The sequence below is a fragment of the Schistocerca americana genome, chromosome 2 (genome assembly GCF_021461395.2).
Source record: "Schistocerca americana isolate TAMUIC-IGC-003095 chromosome 2, iqSchAmer2.1, whole genome shotgun sequence".
NCBI lineage: Eukaryota > Metazoa > Arthropoda > Insecta > Orthoptera > Acrididae > Schistocerca > Schistocerca americana.
In genome coordinates, this window is record NC_060120.1 from 327,062,352 (window position 1) to 327,081,209 (window position 18,858).

Consider the following 18,858-nt stretch of genomic DNA (forward strand, 5'->3'; position numbering starts at 1 on the left):
TGTCTGTGAAGAGAGGTAATGTCTGAAATTTGGTATTTTCGACCCACTTTTGGGTACTGTGGATAGTGGAATATTGGATTCCCAAACGATTTCCGAATTGGAATGTCCCATGCGTCTGGCTCCAACTTCCATTCCGCGTTAACGTCTGTTAATTCCCGTCGTGCGGCCATAATCACACCAGAAAGCTTTTTACATGAATGACCTGAGTATAAACGACAGCTCCGCCAATGCAGTATCCTTTTATACCTTGTGTACACGATACTACCGCTATCTGTATATGTGTGTATCGCTATTCCATGACTTTTTCACCTCAGTGTAATTATTCCGTTTGCTGAACGGCCTGGTGTGTCTTTCAACTGGACGCTACTTCGGTGACTTGTGTGTCCCCAGAAACCTTATCAGCGAAAGGGACCTCAATTTTAAGTGACATGTCGTTCATTGAAAACTTCACATCACTGAGAGCTGAAGGCGCAGAATGCAATCCTCCGAAATTTCAGTTTCCAAACACGCGCTTTATCATTAGACCACTGGGTCCAACAGATTCATTCTTATATGCTTTAATAGTTTCGATATTCAGTTATTCCCTCAATCTGGTAAAACCTATGGATCATCCTGTATACTGAACCAGTGTAGCGCTAGTGCTTAATATGACACTAAACAGAGCACATTAATGAACTGTATCGGTAACCACACCTGTGCACAGCCCATCGGGTTGAGCTCATCGCCGTGGAAGTTAGGACGCATGCCGGCCTCTTTGCCCTTCTCTAGGATGGCCCTCGCCTGGTCGGTACTGAACACGCCTTTCTCGCAGAAGACATCGATGTTTTCGACAGCCAGCTCCCCTGCGTCCACCAGTTTCTTGATCGACGGTATTTGCTGCTCCACGATGTCACGCACTGCCTCTTCCGCAGTCTTCCCTCTGCAAAAAATGAAAACCTTTACTACGACGGCTATTCGGAAAGTAAGGTCGATCGGTCGCAATGGAAACTACAGTGGAAATCAAAAGTGTTTTATTTGCAGCAGTTTCCTCCAATTACCACCTACTTCTTTACATAGTCGCCGCTCCGCCTTAAGACATTTATCGTAGCGTTGTATTAACTTTCTAATGTCCTCGTCATAGAAGGCAGCTGTCTTTCTACCAGTTCTCTACTCTGGTATGGAGCTCGTTGCCTGTGCGAGAATGTTGTCTTCACAGCCAGCTGTTCATGTGAGCAGAGTTGAGCATCAGAGGGAGCCATGTCCGGGCCAGAAGATGGATGATCAAACACTCCCCATCGTAAACGCTGCAGTTGCGTCCTCGTTGCCCATGAAGTGCACGGCTGAGAATTGTTATGAGGAAGGAAATGCATGATAGGTGCGTTATGCAGGCTTGCATGAAATCAGGCGCAATCTCGCAGTGACCACCCATACTTGGCGGGAGACGCTATTTTTTAGGCATCTTTCTATATTCACTGTGTGCTCAGATCTGAGAAGAGCTACGTGTCGCAGTCGACAGGCTTACTGGAGACACTGCCCAACACATGTATATAGAGCTTCATCGCATTTTCACTGTCGTTTCCATTTTGTGAGGCATCCATTATCGATACAATACAGCTCAGACAAAGCTATGAAAATATTCCATAAACGACACTGATGTCAGCATATTAAGCCTACGAGATTTTACCAAAGCATTTTTTATTGTCAGTTCTGAGATACAGAAATGAGACAGCTAAAATTTTCTGGTTGTGTGCAGAAGTTATCTGAGTGCTACTTTTGAAACTGAAAGCAATGTGTTGTGTGTGAGAAAGAAAAATCTAATCGGAAGCGTGTTCTCCCAGGACAGGCGTCATTCCTTTGTGTATTGTCGTGCTTGTATGTTGACAGCTCCTCCTAAAAATACCGTGTCTACAACGATGATTTGAAGCTTTCCTGAAGGTATTAATACTACCATGGTCCACCACAATGAAGGCCAGTTCTCAGCGACCAGATGAGCAAAAATGTGAGCCTAAACGTGAAGAAGTACCACGTAATTTTAATATCTCATCAGGAGTTAATCAGTCAAGAATTTGCGAAAAATGTCTCCCTGTTCTTTGGGAAAATACCCCAATTAATAATCAGCAATCGACGAATATTCTGAGTGTAACTTCGTACGAGCTCCTCAGCTAGGTAGAAAAATCTGTCGCCATGACCATGAGGACTTCTAGTTGCCTCTATGTTTTCCAACTACGTCGAAATACCGATCCACAAGAAGTGGAACGGAAACTTGTGCAGTCTTAGCTTCCGAGAAACCGGCACAACACTGTGCTAGAACTGAAAACATTCGCCTCTTTCATAATATTACAGTGTCATACAAATTTGCAACATATTTCGTTGTTTATATAAGTACACATTTAGACTATCATTTGTAGTCACTCCACTTTGAGTTGAGGAGAAATAGACTCTACCCTAGTGTTTCTTCAGGGGAGAGTGTATCACGAACCGAGCATCACTAGCATCTAATTCCGTAACTGAGCAGCATGACATGGTTATCAGTCACAATTGTCACCGTGGCCAAACAGAACTCCAACGCTGCCTGTGGAACTATGCTTCACACTGTCTAGGCTACCAGGCTTCTTTCATATGAACGACTTTCTTGTCTGAATTTACTACTCATGGTAGGTGTATCTGACATGCCAGTGTGTAAATCATCTTAAAACCAAGTCACGAGTGTGTCAGTCACGTTAATAACCAATTTATTACGGAGAACTGAAACGCCATAGCACTGCAGATGCGTGTATATCAGGAGGAGAATATGCTAGTAGACGCAGAAAACCTAGTGTATCACAATAAGGTAATTTTGGAACTATTTTATATTCCATGTGGTCTTTAAGCAGTCAGTGGATGCAAACAGATACATCCACATGTAAAGAAATTCACTGAAATAATCTGCTCTTTCTATCACACAAGCAGAGCAAGGTAGAGGAAGATGGCGAGGATGGTCGGAGACGACTGCTCGGAAGTGACCACTTAATAATATTAAGAAAAATGCAATGTAAAGCACAAAACTGTGATTACCAACCATTCTCACAAAGTTTCGAAATTTCTTACAGCCCTCTAGCTGGAATGTATTAACCAACGTTCCATATATTGCAATAGTATCTTCACGGGTTTCTTTTCACATAGTAGCCCAGTCAAAGAAGACCAAAAAGGGTAAAATAGGGGACAAATTGCTGTAGCCGCAAATTTTTTAACTGCAGCAGGAGGGAATGCCATGAACAACATATTTAAAATCCCAATCGCTGGGTATTAGAGTGCGGATGTTTTCCCTGAATAACTCTAAAAACACATGTTCTAGCGAAAATATTTCCCTCATACAAAATTAAATTACATTAAATTTCCTGTAAAAGGACTCTATTCATTTTTTCTCTAAGACTGTTTTACTTTCAGTGTTATAGGGGATGGAAAAATCGCAAATTATTAAAAACGTGTTTTAATAGCATAAATTAATGTTTCTTGTTAAATGAAGGGGTTAAGAAGAAAATGCGTGTACCATGTCTACATGCCTTAGAGCCTTATTAAGGGATAAACTGTGTTCTGGGTGTGTAAGAGGACGAATAGGTGGAGTGGGGGGGGGGGAGGGGGTAGAAGGTACAGGCACGAATGATGGAACTAAGGTCGCCGAGTTGTGGCCAGGCACTTTCTTCATATGTTTGCTAACTGAAGAGCAAGCAGGTGATTCCCCACTTTCCCCCACTCTACTTACCACACAAGATGCAACTATGTCACAAGAAGCAGGGTGTTTCACAAAGTTAAAACAGCCCTCTGCGGTGTGCCTTATGAATCACTGGTGATGCAGTGTGCAGACAAAACTGGGGGTGTTTATTTTTCACAAAGTGCGTTCACACTACATGGATTAGAGATATGAGTTACTGATTATATTAAGATAAGAAAGGTATATAGACAAAATCTTCGTAAGTCTCTGCACTGTCGTTACATTGCTTGTTAGTTATTTAGTTGGTTACATGTTCCATTGATCAATCACATGATACGGTAGCCCTTATGATGTGGAATGTGTCAAGTGAACAAGAAATGCACATATGAAACAAGATTTTTAATATATATATATATATTACAATACAGAGCTAAAGATTAATATTTCTATTACTAACCCCATTCCCTTATATGGCACAAAATGCATATACTATATTTATAGATTTATTTATACCTATTCAAGAATTCATCTATGGTATAGAAGGAGTTGTCAAGGAGATATGATTTCAATTTATTTTTGAAGCTATTGTTGCTGTCTGTCAGACATTTTATTTCACCTATCAATTTGTCAAAAACTTTTATAGCAGCACATTTTACCCCTTTCTGTGCTAAAGATAGGTTGAGTAAAGGATAGGATAAGTCTTTCTTTTTTCTGGTATTATATTCATGAATGTCACTGTTGTTTTCAAACTGGACCATGTTGTTGAGAACAAATTTCATCAGTGAGTAAATATACTGTGAGACTGTTGTAAGAATTTCCAATCTACAAGATGAGGGACTACGAACCCCACACATTATTCTAATCACTTTCTTTTGAGCAGTGAATACATTTTGCCTAAATATTGAGTTACCCCAAAATATTATTCTGTATGACATCAGAGAGTGAAAGTATGCAAAGTATGTTAGCTTACTAATTTCTGTATCCTCAAAATTGGCAATCATTCTGATTGCAAAAGTTGCTGAACCTAGTCACTTCAGAAGATCCAAAATATGAATTTTCCAATTAAGATTCTCTTCTATATGTACACCCAAAAACTTACTATGCTCTACCCTGTCTACTGACTTCTGTTGATGTGTTATATTTATTGAAGGAATTTTACTCTTTGCAGCAGAAAATTGGATGTCCTGTGTTTTTTCAAAGTTTAGAGTAAGCCCATTTGTAGAAAACCAATTAATGACTTTTCCAAAGACCTTATTTGTATCATTTTCAATTGGAGTTTCTTTTACTGGATAAATAATGATGCTTGCATCATCAGCAAACAGTGTCAGTTCAGCTTCCTGTTTCAGATAGGAAGGGAGGTCACACATGTATCAAGAACAGAATGGGACCCATCATTAAACCCTGTAGAACACCTAATGTAATTTCACCCCAATTAGATGAAGTGGCAAACTTATTTAAATCACTTGACACAAATAAGGAAACGTTTTGCTTCCTGTTCTGTAGGTATGACTTAAACCACTCATATGCTATTCCATTTATACCATAGAATTGTAATTTCAGTAACATAATGTCATGGTTCACACAATAAAATGCTTTGGACAAGTCACAGAAAATTCCTATTGGTAACATTTTACTATTTAAAGACTCTATAATGTGGATAGTGAAATTGTATATTACTGTCTCAGGGGAACAGCATTTTTGAAATCTGAACTATGATTTACTAAGTGTCTCATTACTGTTGAGATGGATAACCACTCTTGAGTACATTACTTTCTCGAAGATTTTTGAAAATGCTTTAAGCAAGGATACTGGCCGATAATTATTGACATCTGTGGTGTCCCCCTTTTTGTAAAGAGGCCTGACAATGGCATATTTTAACCTGTCTGGTAAAATACCTTGAGTTTGTGATGCATTACATATGTGACTCAGAACATCAGCTGTAATTACCCCATATTGTTTTAATAATTTATTAGAGATGTCATCTACTACAACAGAACATTTATTTTTCAAAGATTTTATAATTTTACTTATTTCACAAGAGGTTGTTAGATGAAACTTGATCAGACTATTTTTTTTTTCAAAACTGACTCCTCCATGTACTGCCTGGCTTTTTCTTTTGAACTGCTCTCACCAATCTTTTCTCCTACACTTCAGAAATGGTTGTTAAATACATTAGCTACTTGCGTACTGTTGGTTAGGATGGCCTCATTCTCTTTATAGTAATACTACCCACTCCAGTGGTTACTTTTCCTGTCTCCCTTCTACCAACATTCCATACTGATGTTATTTTATTGCCAAAGGTGTTAATTTCTTCTCTAACGTACATATTTCTTGATTTCGTTACAACTTTTCTCAGTATGTTACAACAATTTTTATAGTGTAGAACTACTTCTGGATCTTTACTAGTTCCTGCAGTCTCATACAGTTTTCTTTTTATTTCTGAAGACACTTTCATACCTATAGTAATCCAAGGTTTCTTTTAAAAGTGTGTGGCGTTACATTTAGTAATTTTCTTTGGGAAACAATGTTCAAAAAGGGATATAAATTTATCAAGAAATATGTAGAGGGGAAATTGATTCTTCAGTCATCCTGAATGGCATCTGTAGCGTTCTTCTGGGAATGGCAACTTCCCCCACCGACAACTACTGCTCACTTTTCAATTTACAGAGTCTACCTCCCCAGAGTTTCCTGTCCTTTTCTCTTATGTGAGGAGATGAAAAGGCTTCACTGAACTTATGTTTATAAGGTGGACTCTTTTTCAGTTTATTACATGGGTACTTCCTTGCAGTTATTAAGTGAGCCATTATGTAAAAATGCTCAACAGCTGGAGCTGTCAACTGTCTGCCACACTGAAGAGTCAATCCCAAGAGTGACATGTTGTCAGTACGTATTCGACAATACGGATTTCATTGTCTCCACTATCAATGGATAAATGGCTGAAATATCTTTTACAGCATGAGAGCTATCAAGTGCATCACACCCAACTCTCCCAACATCTGAAGGGGCTCCAGAGGTTTGAAGTGTCTGCCTCTGCAGCAGAACTTAGTCTCCTCGGTGTTATGGAACTTCAGATATATCAATGTGAGTTGAAACGTGGCAAGATAGTACCTGTTATACAATACATTTAATATATTGAAGAATAACTCAGCTAAAACTGAGTAGGGGTTTGAAAAAAAAAAGTTATACAAATAAGTAATAACAATGATGCTTAAAATATATTCAACATTACACATAACTTTATGAATTTATGAATTTGACATCTCTGTCAAATAAGAAACAGTAACATCAGGCATCAAATCATTCCCTAAACCACAAGCCTAAAAATGACAACTATCAGAAACCAAAATAAAAGGTTTTTCAAAAGAACTAGAAAAACAAAGGTGCGATGAAGTGTATAAGGAAACCAATGTGAATAAGAAATTCTCTAAATTCACAACATTGTATAAATTGAACTTTGCAAAGGCATTTGCAAAAGTATGCATGTCTGTATCAACATGATGGATAACAGCAGATATTAAGATGTCCTCCCTAACACGTCAGCAGCTCAGATCCACAAAGAAGATTCACAAAGATCCAAAATTCTTAAATTTCTATCATAGATACAAAAAGATCTATAAGAAGGTGCTGGTTGCTGCAAAAAAGTCATTTAATGACAAAATAATATATAATGCAGAGAATAATAGCAAAGCAGTCTGGGATGTTATATAAGAGGAAACAGGGAGAGGCAAACAAATGCAGAATAACATACTGCTAAAGGAGGGTGATAAGATAATAAATGATCCTCAACACTTAGCAAACTATGTAAACGAGTATTTTTCAAGTATAGTAGAGACATTACAGCAAAAATTCCCCAAAACAAATATAACACCTGTAAATAATGTTGCACTAAATACAATGATGTCACTACCAACCTCAGAGAATGAAGTCAATAAAACAATTCAACTACTAAAAAAATAAAAAGTCAGTAGGCTTAGATGAAGACCAATGTGTGTGCTGAAACATCGCATAGGGATTATACAAGGCCCCTTAACTAATATAATAAATCACTCCTTCACATCAGGGACATTTCCAGAGGAGTTAAAACAGGCAAGAGTTGTACCTTTGCTTAAGAAAGGTAGCGCAGAAGACATAGACAATTACCGGCTCATTTCCCTGCTGTCAGCTTTCTCAAAAATAATTGAAGCAATTATGAAAGACAGATTAATGAATTACTTGAATAAATAGAATCAATTAAGCGAATCACAGTTTGACCTAACTAACCTAAGGACAGCACACATCACCCAGTCATCACGAGGCAGAGAAAATCCCCGACCCCGCCGGGACTCGAACCCGGGTACCCGGGCGCGGGACACATAAGGAAAAGCCCCGACACGCTACGATAAAATATAGAAACCAATGACAATAAACACTAGCGCGGCCACTGTAACCGTCGGCAAAGATGTATTTTGCTACGCCGGAAGGCGAATGACAAATGATGGCAATTTTGTTCAATTTTTTAGAAGACGCTGTCTTTAGTTCTCGTAGGGAGAAGTATTCTTGTGAGAAGTATGTAGTAGACATCGTGTTATCTGAATAATAATTTTTATTAAAGTATGAAGTGTGAGAGTTATTTTTAGTGCAAAACCACGAAAGTTGTTTTTTTCTTCTTCCGCGTCTTATGCTAACATTATGTCACTGTAGATGCCTGCATCTGAAGTGGTCCGATAAAAATCAGCATTGTACTCACGGTCAAAAATGAGAAGAACTTACGGCTGAAAAAATAATGTATATATAACTAATTTACGGAAATCTCCACGTATATATATATCAGATCAGTGAAAAGAAAATATGACAAAGACAGATTAGAAGAAATGGATTCAGACTTTAAAAGGAACAACACTAGAGACTTTTATATGACTTTCAGAGAAGTTTTAACAGGATTCCAGTCACCAAGTTTACATTTTTAAAGATAAAAATGGAAAAATGGTTTTAAGCAATAAAGAGAACTGCCAAATTTTAGCTGAATACTTTGAAAATCTATTAAATTGTGAGGAGCCTAATGACAGGTTACAATTTCAAAAACCACAACATGAAAATCCACCATCGGAACCACCTACAGTAGAAGAAATAGAAGAGATTATCAAAGCATTGAAGAATAACAAAGCAGCAGGTGAGGATGGGATAGTAGCAGAAATCTGGAAACTAGGGGGATTATCCACATGGCAGATAATTCACAAAGTAATTAAAGACATTTGGAGAAAAGGAATCATACCCAGTGACTGGAAACAAGCATTGATCCACCCTTTCCATAAAAAAGGAGATAAAACAGACACCAACAACTACAGGGGCATATCCTTATTACCAGTGACATACAAAATACTTTCTAAAGCACTTTCAAATAGAATAGACGAAGAAGCAGGACCTAATATAGGAGATTATCAAGCAGGATTTAGAAAAGGTAGATCATATGCAGAAAAGATTCTTAATTTAAAAACAATTTTGAGAAGAGAGCTATACAAAATAAAAATACAGTAGTTACTTTCGTAGACTTCAAGAAGGCCTATGACTCAGTTGACAGACGAACACTATTCCAGATACTTTATGAATCAGGGATAGATGAAAACACCAGAAGACTTGTTGAACAAACGCTCACAGATACAACATCAAGAATTAAGTTTCACGGCGAAATTTCTGAACTATTCAAAATCAAGACAGGAGTTCGACAAGGAGACGGACTGTCCCCAATTCTCTTTAACTTGGTTTTACATAAAGTCGTAAAAACATGGGAAAACACATTAAAAAACAGAGGCACAAAGGGTATAAGCATGGGCCAAGGAAAGAACAAGTTTGAAGTGAAATGTTTAGCCTTTGCGGATGATATGGCATTGATAACTGAAAACCGAACAGACGCAACAGTTATGCTTGATATGTTACACGAGATTGCTGAAAAGACTGGGCTAAAAATATCCTATGAAAAAACCGAGTATATAGAACACAAACATAATACAGAAAAGTTTATGAACACACAGTATGGAAAAATTAAAAGAGTTGATAGATTCAAATACCTGGGGGAGTGGATCCAAGCCAATGGATTGGATAACACAACAAATAAAGAAAGAATAAAAAAGTTAGAATTTGCACATAAATTAACACAAAACTAGTACAATAAGAAATCAATATCCATACAAGCGAAGATTAAACATTATAATTCACTTATTAGGTAACAAGCAACGTATGGATCAGAGTGCCTAACATTGAATAAGAAAGGTGAATTAAGAGAACTAGAAAAAAGAGAGCGAAAAATACTAAGAAAAATTCTAGGTCCTGAGAAAAACAAGGAAAATAGGTGGATTAAAAGGAGAAATGAAGACCTATACAAAAATACAGAAAAGATCACAGATACAATGAGGAAGAGACGGCTAAAATTTTATGGACACTTAAAAAGAATGGGAGAAACATGGATTGCAAAGAAAATTTTTAGTTACGTTAGTAAGCTGGAAAAAACTGTAGGATGGATAGAAGCAGTAAAGAAAGACGCCAACAAAATAGGCGTTACAGAAGAAATAATACGCGACAGGAATCACTTTAGGCTACTTATAGAAAATGCAAACTATGAAGAAGATGAGGCAAAACCTCGACCCAAGAGAGTGTGGACAGATGAGCAGAGACGAGCAGTTGGCGAGAAAATGAAGTACTGGGAAGAACGGAAGAAAAAGAAACACCATAAGTCTTAAGTTGTATGCGGTCCATAGCTGGCCAAATTCATATACAGGGTGAGTCACCTAACGTTACCGCTGGATATATTTCGTAAACCACATCAAATACTGACGAACCGATTCCACAGACCGAACGTGAGGTGAGGGGCTAGTGTAATTGTTTAATACAAACCATACAAAAATGCACGGAAGTATGTTTTTTAACACAAACCTTCCTTTTTTTTAAATGGAACCCCGTTAGTTTTGTTAGCACATCTGAACATATAAACAAATACGTAATCAGTGCCGTTTGTTGCATTGTAAAATGTTAATTACATCAGGAGATATTGTAAAATAAAGTCGACGCTTGAAACATTGTCCTCACTTCATTGCAGGGGCCCAAACAGCTGCAACATACATCGCGTTTCTACCGAATGATCTGCCAACGTTGCTCGAAAATGTCCCACTGGAAACGCGTCGACGTATGTGGTATCAGCATGATGGTGCACCTGCACATTCCGCAATAAACACTAGGCTGACCCTTGACAGGATGTTCGACGGGCATTTCATAGGACGTGGAGGACGCGTAAATTGGCCAGCCCGTTCTCCTGATCTTACACATCTGGACTTCTGTCTGTGGGGTACGTTAAAGGAGAATGTGTACCGTGATGTGCCTACAACCCCAGAGGATATGAAACAACGTATTGTGGCAGCCTGCGGCGGCATTACACCAGATGTACTGCGGCGTGTACGACATTCATTACGCCAGAGATTGCAATTGTGTGCAGCAAATGATGGCCACCACATTGAACATCTATTGGCCTGACATGTCGGGACACACTCTATTCCACTCCGTAATTGAAAACGGAAACCACCTGTGTACGTGTACCTCACCCCTCATGGTAATGTACATGTGCGTCAGTGAAAAAGACTAATAAAAAGGTGTTAGCATGTGGACGTAATGTGCTGCTCCAGTCTCTTCTGTACCTAAGGACCATCACCGTTCCCTTTGGATCCCTACACAATTCGGTGCTCTCCGATACACACGATCGAACAGCGGAGGAGTGGTACTCAAGCGTCAACTTTAGGTTGCAATATCTCTGGATGTAATTAACATTTTACAATGCAACAAACGGCACTGATTACGTATTTATTTATATGTTCAGATGTGCTAACAAAACTAACGGGGTTCCATTTAAAAAAACGTAGGTTTGCGTTAAAAACCATACTTCCGTGCATTTTTTTATAGTTTGTAGCAACCAATTACACTAGCCCCTCTCCTCACGTTCGGTCTGTGGAATCGATTCGTCGTGTGTGTGTGTGTGTGTGTGTGTGTGTGTGTGTGTGTGTGTATGTATGTATATATGTATGCACATATATATATATATATATCAGGTGATCAAAAAGTCAGTATAAATTTGAAAACCGAATAAATCACAGAATAATGTAGTTAGAGAGATACAAATTGACACACATGCTTGGAAAGACATGGGGTTTTATTAGAACAAAAAAAAAAAAAATACAAAAATTCAAAAATGTCCAACAGATGGCGCTTCATCTGATCAGAATAGCAATAATTAGCATAACAAAGTTAAGATGATGTTCTTTGCAGGAAATGCTCAATATGTCCACCATCATTCCTCAACAATAGCTGTAGTCGAGGAATAATGTTGTGAACAACACTGTAAAGCATGCCCGGAGTTATGGTGAGGCATTGGCGTCGGATGTTGTCTTTCAGCATCCCTAGAGATGTCGGTCGATCACGATACACTTGCGACTTCAGATAACCCCAAAGCAAATAATAGCACGGCCTGAAGTCTGGGGACCTGGGAGGCCAAGCATGACGAAAGTGGCGGCTGAGCACACGATCATAACCAAACGACGCGCGCAAGAGATCTTTCACGCGTCTAGCAATATGGGATAGAGCGCCATCCTGCATAAACATCGTACGTTCCAGCAGGTGTTTATCAGCCAGGCTTTTCTGTAACATATTGACGTACCTCTCACCCGTCACGGTAGCAGTTACTAACGTTTTACGGTCTAGCGCCATCTGTCGGACATTTTGTATATACAGGGTGTTACAAACTGCTACGGCCAAACTTTCAGGAAACATTCCTCACACACAAAGAATGGAAATATGTTATGTGGACATGTGTCCGGAAACGCTAACTTTCCATGTTAGAGCTCATTTTATTACTTCTCTTCAAATCATATTAATCATGGAATGGAAACACACAGCAACAAAACGTACCAGCCTGACTTCAAACACTTTGTTACAGGAAATGTTCAATATGTCCTTCGTTAGCGAGGATACATGCATCCACCCTCCGTCGCATGGAATCCCTGATGCGCTGATGCAGCCCTGGAGAATGGCGTATTGTTCCACAGCCGTCCACAACACGAGCACGAAGAGTCTCTACATTTGGTAGCGGGGTTGCGTAGACAAGAGCTTTCAAATGCCCCCATAAATGAAAGTCAAGAGGGTTGAGGTCAGGAGAGCGTGGAGGCCACGGAATTGGTCCGCCTCTACCAATCCATCGGTCACCGAATCTGTTGTTGAGAAGCGTACGAACACTTCGACTGAAATGTGCAGGGGCTCCATCGTGCATGAACCACATGTTGTGTCGTACTTGTAAAGGCACATGTTCTAACAGCACAGGTAGAGTATCCCGTATGAAATCATGATAACGTGCTCCATTGAGCGTAGGTGGAAGAACATGGGGCCCAATCAAGACATCACCAACAATGCCTGCCCAAACGTTCACAGAAAATCTGTGTTGATGACGTGACTGCACAATTGCGTGCGTATTCGCGTCAGCCCACACATGTCGATTGTGAAAATTTACAATTTGATCACGTTGGAATGAAGCCTCATCCGTAAAGAGAACATTTGCACTGTAATGAGGATTGACACATTGTTGGATGAACCATTCGCAGAAGTGTACCCCTGGAGGCCAATCAGCTGCTGATGGTGCCTGCACACATTGTACATGGTACGGAAACAACTGGTTCTCCCGTAGCACTCTCCATACAGTGACGTGGTCAACGTTACCTTGTACAGCAGCAACTTCTCTGACGCTGACATTAGGGTTATCGTCAACTGCACGAAGAATTGCCTCGTCCATTGCAGGTGTCCTCGTCGTTCTAGGTCTTCCCCAGTCGCGAGTCGTAGGCTGGAATGTTCCGTGTTCCCTAAGACGCCGATCAATTGCTTCGAACGTCTTCCTGTCGGGACACCTTCGTTCTGGAAATCGTTACAAACGTACCGCGCCACGGCTATTGCCCCGTGTTAATCCATACATCAAATGGGCATCTGCCAACTCCGCATTTGTAAACATTGCACTGACTGCAAAACCACGTTCGTGATGAACACTAACCTGTTGATGCTACGTACTGATGTGCTTGATGCTAGTACTGTAGAACAATGAGTCGCATGTCAACACAGCACCGAAGTCAACATTACCTTTCTTCAATTGGGCCAAATGGCGGTGAATCGAGGAAGTACGCTAGATACTGACGAAACTAAAATGAGATCTAACATGGAAATTAAGCGTTTCCGGACACATGTCCACATAACATCTTTTCTTTATTTGTGTGTGAGGAATGTTTCCTGAAAGTTTGGCCGTACCTTTTTGTAACACCCTGTATATATAAGACCGAAAGATAATCCATTCGATGCAACTCATTCTCTTCAAAATTTATAAAAATCAAATTTGATACTATTGTAATTAATTTGTATTTGCACAAGGTATAGGTGGGAAGGACTAGGGCTGGCGGTGGCTGACCTGGGCACGGCGTGCGCGCCGCAGTAGGTGACGCTGAGCTCCAGCGGCAGGTCGCGTCGCGCGCGCTCCAGCAGCCGCAGCAGCCGCAGCTCCGCCGCCGCCTCCAGGCCGTAGCCCGACTTCACCTCCGCCAGCGTCGTCCCTGCATGCGGGCACACGACAAATTACTCACAGCGGAACTAAGCGCGTTTACAGTCGGTCATTAGCAACTGGTCTTGTTTGTCAAAGGTTCACTACTGGCCTTTAAAATTGCTACACCACGAAAATGACGTGCTACAGACGCGAAATTTAACCGACGGGAAGAAGATGCTGTGATATCCAAATGATTAGCTTTTCAGAGCATTCACACAAGGTTGACTCCGGTGGCGACACCTACAACGTGCTGACATGAGGAAAGTTTCCAACCGATTTCTCATACACAAACAGTTGGTTCAAATGGCTCTGAGCACTATGGGACTCAACAGCTGAGGTCATTAGTCCCCTAGAACTTAGAACTAGTTAAACCTAACTAACCTAAGGACATCACAAACATCCATGCCCGAGGCAGGATTCGAACCTGCGACCGTAGCGGTCTTGCGGTTCCAGACTGCAGCGCCTTTAACCGCACAGCCACTTCGGCCGGCCACAAACAGTTGTTGACCGGCGTTGCCTGGTGAAACGTTGTTGTGATGCTTCGTGTAAGGAGGAGAAATGCGTGCCATCACGTTTGCGGTTTATCGTATCGCGACATTGCTGCTCGCGTTGGTCGAGATCCAATGACGCGAAATTTAACCGACAGGAAGAAGATGTAGTGATATGCAAATGATTAGCTTTTCAGAGTATTCACACAAGGTTGGCTCCGGTGGCGACACCTACAACGTGCTGACATGAGGAAAGTTTCCAACCGATTTCTCATACACAAACAACAGTTGACCGGCGTTGCCTGGTGAAACGTTGTTGTGATGCCTCGTGTAAGGAGGAGAAATGCGTACCATCGTGTTTCCGACTTTGATAAAGGTCGGATTGTAGCCTGTCGCGATTGCGGTTTATCGTATCGCGACATTGCTGCTCGTGTTGGGCGAGATCCAATGACTGTTATCAGAATTTGGAATCGGTGGTTTCGGGAGGGTAATACGGAACGCCGTGCTAGATCCCAACGGCCTTGTATCACTAGCAGTCGAGACGACAGGCATCTTATCCGCATGGCTGTAACGGATCGTGCAGCCACGTCTCGATCCTTGAGTCAACAGATGGGGACGTTTGCAAGACAACAACCAGCAGCACGAACAGTTCGACGACGTTTGCAGCAGCATGGACTATCAGCTCGGAGACCATGGCTGCGGTTACCCTTCACGCTGCATCACAGACAGGAGCGCCTGCGATGGTGTACTCAACGACCAACCTGGGTGCATGAATGACGAAACGTCATTTTTTATGGATGAATCCAGGTTCTGTTTACAGCATCACGATGGTCGCGTTAGTGTTTGGCGACATCGCGGTGAACGCACATTGGAAGCGTGCATTCGTCATCGCCATACTGGAGTATCACCCGGCGTGATGGTATGGGGTGCCATTGGTTACACGTCTCGGTCACCTCTTGTTCGCATTTACGGCACGTTGAACAGTGGACGTTACATTTCAGATGTGTTACGACCCGTGGCTCTACCCTTCATTCGATACCTGCGAAACCCTACATTTCAGTAGGATAATGCACGACTGCATGTTGCAGGTCCTCTACGGGCATTTCTGGATACAGAAAATGTTCGACTGCTGCCCTGGCCAGCAAATTCTCCAGATCTCTCACCAATTGAAAACGTCTGGTCAATGGTGGCCGAGCAACTGGCTCATCACAATACGCCAGTCACTACTCTTGATGAACTGTGGTATCGTGTTGAAGCTGCATGGGCAGCTGTACCTGTACACGCCATCCAAGCTCTGTTTGACTCAATGCCCATGCGTTATTACGGCCAGAGGTAGTTGTTCTGGGTACTGATTTTTCAGGATTTATGCACACAAATTGCGTGAAAATGTAATCATATGTCAGTTTTAGTATAATATATTTGTCCATTGAATACCCGTTTATCATCTGCTTTTCTTCTTGGTGTACCAATTTTAATGGCCAGTAGTGTAATATACTGAGATGACAAGTCATGCGACACCTTCTACTATTGTGTCGAAACTCATTTTGACCGGTGCAGTGCAGCATTTCAGCGTGAAGTCACCGGAAGTCCCCTGAAGAAATACTGAGTTATGCTGCCTCTGTACCCGTCTCGATTATGTTCCATAAATGTTCGATGGGATTCATCTCCGGCGATCTGGGCGGCCATACCATTCTCTGGAACTGACCAGAATGTTCTTCAAATCAATTTCGAACAGTTGTGCTCCGGAGACATGGCGCATCGTCATCCACAAAAATTCCATCGTTGTACGGGACAAGAAGTCCATGAACGGCTGCAGATGGTCTCCATTTAGGCGAACATAACGATCTGCACTCCGTGATAGGTTCAGTTGGACAAGAGGAGCCAGTTCGTTTCATGTAAACCCAGTGCACACCATTGAGGAGCAACAGCTAGCTTGCACAGGGCCTTGTTGACCACTTGGGTCCATGGCTTCGTGGGGTCTGCACCACACTTGAATCCTACCATCAGTTCTTACCAGCTGAAGTCGGCACTCATCTGACCAGTCCACGGTTTTCCACTCGTCTAGGATGTGATATCGATAGCTACGATGCCACGGCATAGGTGCAGATTCTTAGGTTGGCACTTCGGCCATAGATACTAGTAGACTGGCCTTCGGTGCAGAAGCTATAGGGCTGGTGTGGCTCCAACATAAACCACGTGACTGTTGGCAAAACGTGGCGGGATTTCATATCAGCGGTCTGCCATCCTATGTTTGTATCGAATTTTACCCACATTTCTCAATTGACTTCCAAAAGCTTCCAACAAAACTTAATTTTTTATTTGCGAAAAATTATGTCAGAACTACATTTGACCTGGATCTGTTCACAGTACCATTTATAAAATGTAACAAATACATCGAACGCCCCTCTGGTGGGCAGCGGGACGAAATTACTATAAACTATCAATTAAAGTAAAATGTCGCTAAAATTCTTTTAAATAGTAAGAATGGGCTCGTGTCAAAATTTTAAATATTGGATTCGTCGCGTTTTGAGCTCCAGTCACTTATAAAAGAAAATGGGATATGGGAATTATGTCAACTATAGGTGCCAAAATTGTCGACTTTAGGAACAGGTCCATATTAGAGTATCAATTTTAGGTGCACTTCAAAGGTTCAGTTCCTACTATTTTTACAAAAGTTTAAACTACCAGTTTTTTTTAAAAAATGATATTTTAGATGAAAGGTGAGACTTTGAAGTTTCGGAAAAAAAGTTTGGAGCCTACATTTATTTAATAGTATTAGAAGGTAGAAAAAAATTCTCTTCATGTGTCGACTATAGGTGCTCCTACCTTATTATAATCTCACTTGTATTTACAAAAAGGCACGTACGTGCAGATGGCTTAAAGTTTTTCCGTGTCAGGGCCTGTATCCAAAGCTGCCTTCGGTTTTCATCCTTAGGGAACCTATGAGTAGGAACGAGAAACAGTTATACTTACTTCTGTAACCGAATTATCACAGATACTTTCCAAAATGTAATATGAGCCTGACTTTACAGGCATCACTTTCAACACTTTAATTTACGTGATACTCTATTTCAAGTGTAAAAAACATATAAAAGTCACTTCAGTAGATTTCAATAAACGCATCTGCACTATCATAGAAACACACGTGAAATGTAATGGAATTTCCCCCGACAAAACGCTGAGTACAGCCATAAGCGTAACACGAAACAACCATGTTTTGGCAACATTCACGTGACTTTAGCCCAGAGATGTTGGAGCCACGAAAATGACGTCACGGCTAGTCTATTATATTTATGGTCGAAGGCTTGGCACTACGACAGCGCCCTCTAGCTCTCCAGCTCTACGAGCGCCGCTGCAGATTCTGCCCATTTCATAAAGAGCAGACGGCCTGGAAACATCGCTTAAACTTCAGAGGGTGTTGGTTTGCTGTTGATATTTTGTACTACTTGCGACGGGAATACGGTTTCGCACCTCCGTGCTTATAATTGGAAAGTTATGTAACCATTTATTAATTTGTTTTTGCCTATAGTAAACATCTATAATTTTACACGCAGTTCCGAAGTGTTTTACCTCTCCTGCTCCTAGTAGCTTTCATCATTCGGCCAACCTTTCAGTTTTCAGCAGCAGACCCACGCGCCGCCTTCCAGGCAGAATACAAAATAGTGTCCAACCGATATGCAAGGAGCCCAGGAGAGGCGCTGCAGCCCATGTCGTGCTGTTAGCAAAAGCACTCGCATCGGTCGTCTGATGCCGTAACCTATTAACGACAAATTTTGCCGCACTGTCCTAACGGACATGTTCGTTGTACGTCCCACACTGATTTCTGTAGTTATTTCACACAGAGTTGGTTGTCTGTTAGCACTGACAACTCTGCGCAAACGCCGCTGCTCTCGGTCGTTAAGCGAAGGTTGGTTGGTTGGTTGGGTTAAAGATTAAAGGGACCAAACTGCAAAGGTCATCGGTCCCTTGTTTCATAAAAGCACAGAGCACAGTGAAACCATCCACTAGTCAGGCGAAGCACTAAAATAAAAATTCCGGGGGAAGAAAAGCCCCATGGTCAATGGTAAGACAACACGGAAAACGGAGCACAGCAACAAAAACAACATATA

The 18,858-nt window shown here is 41.1% G+C and overlaps 1 protein-coding gene across 1 annotated transcript in view; it reads right to left on the minus strand.

The window, feature by feature from the left end:
- LOC124594911 (probable imidazolonepropionase) overlaps positions 1 to 18,858 on the minus strand; it is a 180,143-nt gene that overhangs the window by 75,896 nt on the left and 85,389 nt on the right. The window contains exons 5-6 of the mRNA XM_047133392.1: positions 14,130 to 14,271; positions 694 to 919 (exon numbers count right to left, since the gene is read on the minus strand). Of these exons, the coding sequence (XP_046989348.1) occupies positions 694 to 919; positions 14,130 to 14,271 (368 nt within the window). The remainder of the gene's footprint in view (positions 1 to 693; positions 920 to 14,129; positions 14,272 to 18,858) is intronic.